General features: G+C 49.0%; 1 protein-coding gene across 3 annotated transcripts in view; it reads right to left on the minus strand.

The window, feature by feature from the left end:
• Window positions 1–1,182: 1,182 nt before the first annotated feature.
• The window catches only part of MPP1 (membrane protein, palmitoylated 1, 55kDa), a 33,499-nt gene continuing 27,460 nt past the window's right edge, over window positions 1,183–7,221 (minus strand). The window contains exons 8-12 of one of the 3 annotated variants that reach the window (XM_006876836.1): window positions 4,732–4,812; window positions 4,170–4,250; window positions 2,945–3,147; window positions 2,663–2,737; window positions 1,183–1,473 (exon numbers count right to left, since the gene is read on the minus strand). In XM_006876836.1, the coding sequence (XP_006876898.1) occupies window positions 1,297–1,473; window positions 2,663–2,737; window positions 2,945–3,147; window positions 4,170–4,250; window positions 4,732–4,812 (617 nt within the window). In that variant the 3' untranslated portion in view covers window positions 1,183–1,296. The remainder of the gene's footprint in view (window positions 1,474–2,662; window positions 2,738–2,944; window positions 3,148–4,169; window positions 4,251–4,731; window positions 4,813–7,221) is intronic. The other 2 variants (XM_006876837.1, XM_006876838.1) reach the window with 2 other exon arrangements.

The raw sequence follows: 7,221 nt of genomic DNA on the forward strand, positions 1-7,221 counted from the left end.
TCAGGGCCTGATGGAGGTTTTTCCTTAATGCTCTGTTGGCTTCACGTTCTCCTATTTTGTTTCTCAGATACTCTAACTCACGAGGTTACGGAGATCACAAATTAGGTTACGGGACTTAAGTACCATTGAGTTGGTTTGCACTCAGCCTCAGGGCCCAGGTCTGATCGAGTTAGCAGTCCAGGGCTTACCCCCTACGGGACCACAATAGGAATTGTTTAATGCTCTCCAATTGCTTCCAAGGAGTCATGAGGAATAAGTGGACTGGCATGGACTGAAAGCCTCGGGTTCCTGAAGTGCTGAGAGATCTGGGTGTTCTGACTTGGCTCCATGTGCCATTTGAAATGCCACGGCTGAATGCCCAGGATGACCTCCGTGGCCACAGTGGCATGGGGAAGAGGCCCAGGTGTTTGTTGGTCTTTATAGAGGTTGCGTCAGAGCCCCCGAGGGCTAATGCGATAGGAGAAGCGGGATTTCACTTGGGACCCGTTGATCTGGATTCCCAGACTGGTGGGTGGTGGCAAATCCACCCAGCTTGAGAATTGAGCTGAGACCGTGGCTGTTAGAGAAGGAGCCCTGAGAAAGCAGTAACCAAGGCCAGTCCTACAGGAGGGAGGGGAGGTTCGCCTTGGGAATCATCACCCTATGGAGCAGAAAGGGTGGCCGTGTTGCACATACCAAGTTCTGGCAGGTCGCTTCTGGCCCCTAGCGATCTGTATAGGGTTTCCAAGGAACGGCTGCTGAGTGCAAACTGACCTTCCATTCGAGTGCTTATCGTACAGTGCCGTACCAGGACATCCGCATACACAACATGTTACTGTACTGAAATAGACCCTTCCCAACAGACAACTTGTGGAGGGAGGCTGTCCTAGACTAGGGGGTTCACTTCCAGCTTGGAGATTCTTTACCCAAGAGAAGAGACATCTTGTGTGCAGGTGGAAACCCAACAAGCTAAGAGGTTATTGGCATTTTATCAGCATATTTTTATTGCTTTTCAGTATATACCTATAGCAGACATCCTATCACACAGTGTAACTGAAGGTCAAGGAGCCCAGACTTAGGATAGGGTTCACAGCTTTCCCCCACTGTGTGCAGAATCAGATGCACACTTGTATTTTGGTAGTACTCTGGACCCCCCGAGATTGTTTCACTGGGGCCCTGTCTATCAATCAGCAACAATCAAATGCTACAGCGAAATGAAAGCTGGCACATCAAGCTACGTGGGATGACCCTGTTTTTCTTAAAATGGAGTTCCGTGGAAGGCCAAGGGCACACAGTGGTTTTCTTCACCCTGCAAGCTCAGTACACCCAGGAGACAGGCACCCACTGTGGAGCGCTGCAAGCCTGGTCGAAGGCTTCTTGCAATTTCTTGAGTGTTTCATCCACACCATTGTTGACCAGTGAGAGGTCAAAGTAATGTGCATACTGGCTGCGGATGGCCTCGGAGTCCTGCTGTAGCTGCTGCAAGGCTTCCGTCTGCAGAGGAGAGGGCCGTGGTGAGACAGGGAGGGGCGGAAGGGCTGGGGGGCAAGAGGCATGGGGAAGGGAAGCCTGGTTTAATGCTGGGGACAGCCCGCTGCATGAGCTGGCAAGAAGTCCTATCTCATGCCTAAAGTTGGTTGTAGTCATCAAAATGATAAACACTCTTGGATCTGGAGTCCTGGTTGTAGTGTTTGTAGGCTCAGCACTGAACCTCAAGGTTGATTTGAACCACAGGGTCAATATTGGTTCAAACTCACCAGCTGCTCCTTGGAAAATCCTATGAGTCGGAACTGACTTGACGGCACTTAACACCACTCTTGGACCTAGTAATCCTACCTGTGGGAATCTGTCCTCCAGATTCCAACTGCAGTCTTACGGTTTTTTAATTTGTTAAATGCTGTCAAGTTGAGTGTGTTCCAACCCCCAGTCACCTGAGGAGCAGCTGGTAAATTTGCACCGAATGTACGACTTTGTGATGTATAAAAATGTGTGACGTCCACTAAAGCCAAAGATTCGGATTTATAATTTAAACAATATTGTTGAGTGCCATCATCATCAAGTTGGTTCTGACTCACAGCCACCCTGTATAGCAGGTCAGCAATGCAAACTCGCCAGTTGCTCCTCGGAAACCCTATACTGGGTCTCAAATGAGTCAGAACCGACTCAGTACTTAACAACAGCCTATATAGGGTTTCCAAGCAGCAGCTGATGGGTTTGAACAGTCGACCTCACAGTTACCCAATTTGATTAGTGGTTACCAGGGGTGTACGTGAAGAGTCATGAACATGGCTGTTGTCTAAAGGGTAAGTTCTAAAACCACCCAAATACGTGACTAGGACGGCATGCGGTGTGTGAGGTGTAAAAGGGGGTCAAATGGATTTGTAAAAGAAAAGACTGGAGGATGTATCACAGTGACTTAACTACCCGGATGGTAGGTTAGGTGTGGAGGTGGGAACGGGTAGTGGGGGGCAAACCAACACATTCCTCTTCATCTATTCTGAGTGACCCACTGCACGCTCTGTTATTGCCACCCATGCCCTCGTCACACCAGAGTCAGGGTTTGCTTCATTGTCCACCTCGGTAACTGGACACTAATTCTGTGGAATGGATTCTGTCCCTGCGAACGTCAGAGGACCAGCAGCTATCCAGAGGCTCCGGGGAGAGCCACACCTCCCCTCCTCACCTGAATGCCCTGGTCGGTGGGGGCGATGAACACAATGAAAGGAGAAAGTTGCGCAGTCCGGACAATCTTCAGGGTCTGCAGAAAAGGAGTGGGGGCGGGGGGCGCCGACTTAATGAATTCTAATAAGGAGCTTTGGATTTTTTCAATCCCACTACTATTTTCCATTTCCAGCCTGATCCCCTACAAAAAGTCTATTAAGGAACCCGAACTTCCAGAAGATTCCCACCACAAGCTTTGCTTACAGCCCTCCCCCTTTGCCCACCCCATGCACTGCTATCTAACCTGGGGCTCAATGTCGAGGATGGCGATTTTGTCCTGCTCATGGATTTGATGCACTGTTTCAAATTTGGTGCCAAACATGTTGCCCTGGTGACTGCCAAACTCCAAGAACTCGTTGCTAGAGATGCTCTTAGTCATCTCCTCGGTCGAGATGAAGTGGTAGCCCTTGCCATCTTCCTCAGTCTTTCTGGGTGGTCGTGTCGTATCTGTACAAGAGCCCAAGTGCCCTGATGAACCCGGGTCCTCACTGGCTCACCAAGGCTTGGGGCATGGTGTCTGTGTTGAAAACCTAGCTGCCTCTGATGCAGAGAGTTTATTAGATGGTTGATGCAGCCCAGGAAATCCATCTTAAAATGGTCTTGAAAGTCAAGAGACCCCATTTTGTATTGTTCCTATCAATGTCCTTTCCGTAGCCTGAGAATCACAATACTGCCAACCTCTCCTGTCATGTAGGCTCCTTCCCCGTCACCTACTAGTAACCCTCCTTTGACCTCATCACTGTTGCTCTCCCTCCCTTCTCATTCAAGTTTTGAATGAGGATTCTCTATCAGTCATTCCAACTTCCCAAACTCAACCCGGGCTCATCTGCTTTCTGCTCCTGTCATCCCACTGAAAGTACTCACAGTGAGCCATCAGTCAAATAGCACACCAGAGAAGCAAAGAATCCAAAACTGCAATCGATCTGGTCAGGGTTCAGGGTCCACGAAGTCCCTTCTGGAAATGGAGCTATGGTCTCATTTCCCACCTGATCAGCGGTCCTAGTCTTCGCTACCTAAGATTCTTTCTTACACCTTTCCTACATAGGTTTTGGCGTAGATGCTACCTGAAAATGGAGGCAGTGTCAATGCCCAACAGTAGTAAATGATAGCGTAGCTACACAATGCGTCAGAAAACAGTTGTCAACAACAGAATTAGGCAGACAACATAGGAACCTGAAGAAATGTGGACTAGAAAGTGAAATGGGAAAAGTCATAGGCAGAACATTTTAAGAGAACATGACTTGCATTATCATTTTTAGAAAATACATTTACTCCACATCGTTCTGTAGGTGAGCAGCACAACAGAGGGTGAGAAAACAAAAGTAGGCTGTGGGTGAAGAAAGGTGTAGCGTTTGGTTATTTAATCAAACATTTCAAACAAAGCCATCATCAAAAGCCCACTAATGGAATGTCAGACTGAGTGGGGCTACTGCACTGAGGAGGCATGTGGCCCCCGGGGGGGTACTTACATGGAGCAGGGTACACGAACTTCTCTGGATTCTGGCTGAGTAAGGCATTCTTAATGTGGCTGCGCCCCACCCCGCTGGCTCCTGGGAACACAGACAGGAGAGACAAAGCAAGCAAGGTGCTAGGATTCTCATGAAAGCTCCCGTGTAGTTCCCCAAAAGCAGTGGGAATGGGGCTGCCAAGGAGCTTTGGAGTTTTGTTTTCTTCCTTGAAGCTAAAGGTCAAAGGCCAGATACAACTGTTACCTCCTACACAGGAGCCAGCTAATGTGGAGCTGTCTGTTCATTTTCGAAGGATATGAGCCGTCGAGTCGGTTCTGACCCACAGTGACCCCTGTGTAGGGTTTCCCAGGAGCAGCTGGTGAGTTTGAACCGCCCACCTTACAGTGTGAACTGACTCTGCAGTCTAGCACATGAACCCGCAGCGCCACCCTGCAGCTTTTCTTCTCATGAGGACCCAGAAAATTCTACCTGCTCTGGTACAAGCACAGAGACCTCATCTCTTTTCTTCCTCACTGCCTTTTGGAGTGGGGCGGGGGGGTGGGGGTGGGCAATGAGAAGATACCTATCAGCACCAGGGTCTTCCTCTTGAATGCTGGCAGTCGGACGACTTCTTCATAGGAAACAACATCCAACTGATCAAAAACTACAGGGAAAGAAAGCAAGCCATGTTCAGCTCTCCTGTCCAGCTCGTATCACTGAAACCCCTTTTTGAGATCCTTGAGGTCTGCCCATGTACTTTCCACACCCCTTTCAGTTACCAGCGAACACTCCAGCTCTTCCTTCTAATCTCAAAGGCAGAAACTTAGGAAAGAGAGATTCACGGCAACCAGCCCTGAACACAATACCAAAGAGCTCACCTTGAGAGCCAACAGAATAACCAAAGCCTAGAACTTTGGTTCCATGGAATCCTCCAATCAAATACTGCTGGACACATTACATTTCACCGTGAAGAAGGTGCCATTATTGATTCCACCAGGGCTACAATGCTCATAAACGATGGCAGAGCATTGCTGTTGGAACATGCCATCGAGGTGATTCTCACTCGTCGCCACCCTATGGTCCTGCACCATCTCGTAATTGTTAGAACCCACTCTGTGGATCCGTCTCGCTGGGGAGCTATCTCTGTTTCTCTGACCCTCTACTTTATCAAACATCATGTCCCTTTCCAGGGACTGGTCCCTCCTGATAACTTGGTCAAAGTATGTCTTGTCATCCTCACTGGTGAGCATTCTGACTGTACTTTTCCAACACAGATTGGCCTGTTTTTCCGGCAGTCTATGGCACTGCCGACATTGTTAACCATGAATTCTTGAATGTCTCTTCGAGCCACAGTCTGTACCGTCCAGCAAACGGCATTTCTGCCCAGCTGGGTCTGGGTAAAGGGAAGGTGGGAGAAGGTACTGATAAGATGACATGAGTCAGCTGTGAAGGTTACCAGAGTTCAGTGCAATTGTGTAAAAAACTTGAAACTTTAACGTGGGTAAAAAATTAGCTATGTCTAAAATGAGGTCTCTCAGTATCATCAAAGAAAAGGAGTGGAGCCTGACGTTCCTACACACTGGACACGGAGGAGAGCAGAGGAGCCGCAGACCTCCCAGCCCACGGGGCAAGTCCAGCTCACTGTTTATGGGACTAGCAGACTGAATCCGGGGACCAGCTTTAAGCGAAGGCTTTCTCTGGTGGCTCTGGGAGAAAATCCTTGCCTCCTTTCACTATCCCTGGACGCAGGATCCGAGGATGGGGGAGAATCTCCGTGAGGCGTCAATCTTCGCCTGGGATGATGAGGTCCAAAGCACATGCTCCACCCCCAGCTCTTCTTGATTGGTGGTAGTCAGGCCCTGCCTCCTCAGCTTGTTTCTGCACCTATGACCTGAGTCAGGCTGTTGCATTCTACCCAAGCCCCCTTCCACCAGACTGGCCGATCACCTTGGATCTCATCGTTAAGGGATGACTACATCGTTACCGAACTGGCAATCACTGCCACACAACTCAATTCATGCCAGGCGCATGCTGTCATCTGGCCCAAGTAGAAAAGGGCATTCATTGATTTCCTCAGGCCACCCGCTGGGTTTTATTTCAGCTGTCTACTTTGAAATCTCCAAACTCCTTTCCTGACCTCGCACGACAACATTTATCTTGTTTTGTGGGTGTAGTATCCTCTCTAATCATTGATCAGAAAAAAAACAACTCAGAAACCAAACTTTGCCTTCGAGTCGATTCCAACTCAAAGACACTGCAACCCTTTGGGACAAAGTCGGTTGGAACCCTGCCAGAGCAGCCGGGCTCCTTCACCCCAAGATACTGGACCCCAAGGTCGATTTGAACCGCAAAGTTGGCAGTTCAAAGTTACCAGCCGTGCCTCAGAACCCCTACACAGGGTTGCTATGAGTGGAAAGCAACTCGACTTACTGGCACAGCCCTGCTGTAATCAATGAACATGTCAGTGGTTAGACATTCTGATTTCAGGACTGACAAAAAGGAAACTTTTCTGGAACGCGTGACGACTTGTGTTGTCTGTTTAGGATAGATAGGATTTCCCTTCAGAAGGAAGGTTGCCTTCTAGGGATGGGAGCTCTGGGCCCAAGACATCCATCCCCCTGCTGCTTCTCCTCACTGTAAACCTGCCACTTCAGTAAAGGAGCAGTTCCTAGGGCTTCAGCCAGGGGGCAGTAAACACAGCCTCCTTTTGTGAAAGCAAATCGGCACAGCTGTTTTGTACTTCTTGTGAGTTGCTAATCCCGATCTTGGGGTCTTCTTTCATTTCAGTGGAGTTTTGCAAGTGAAACGGGAAAACTCTGTGAGTTTCGTTAGCCATCTCGGACCCCAACTCCAATTCTCTTGGTATTTGTGACCTTGCTGTTAATTTCACTCTGCCATTACTTGCTCACCCTTAGGATTTTCCCTCCTGTTACCTCTGATAACAAATACCAAGTCCTGGGGGATCCACTATGCTCCTCTTTCTGATCTCAAATCTATATTAAGGCCTCAAGCTTGACAACCCGCCCTGGTTAAGACAAAAGGAGACTGGGCCGCTCCTGCATTGCTGGTGGGA

The sequence above is a fragment of the Chrysochloris asiatica genome, unplaced genomic scaffold, assembly GCF_000296735.1.
Source record: "Chrysochloris asiatica unplaced genomic scaffold, ChrAsi1.0 scaffold00419, whole genome shotgun sequence".
Taxonomy (NCBI): domain Eukaryota; kingdom Metazoa; phylum Chordata; class Mammalia; order Afrosoricida; family Chrysochloridae; genus Chrysochloris; species Chrysochloris asiatica.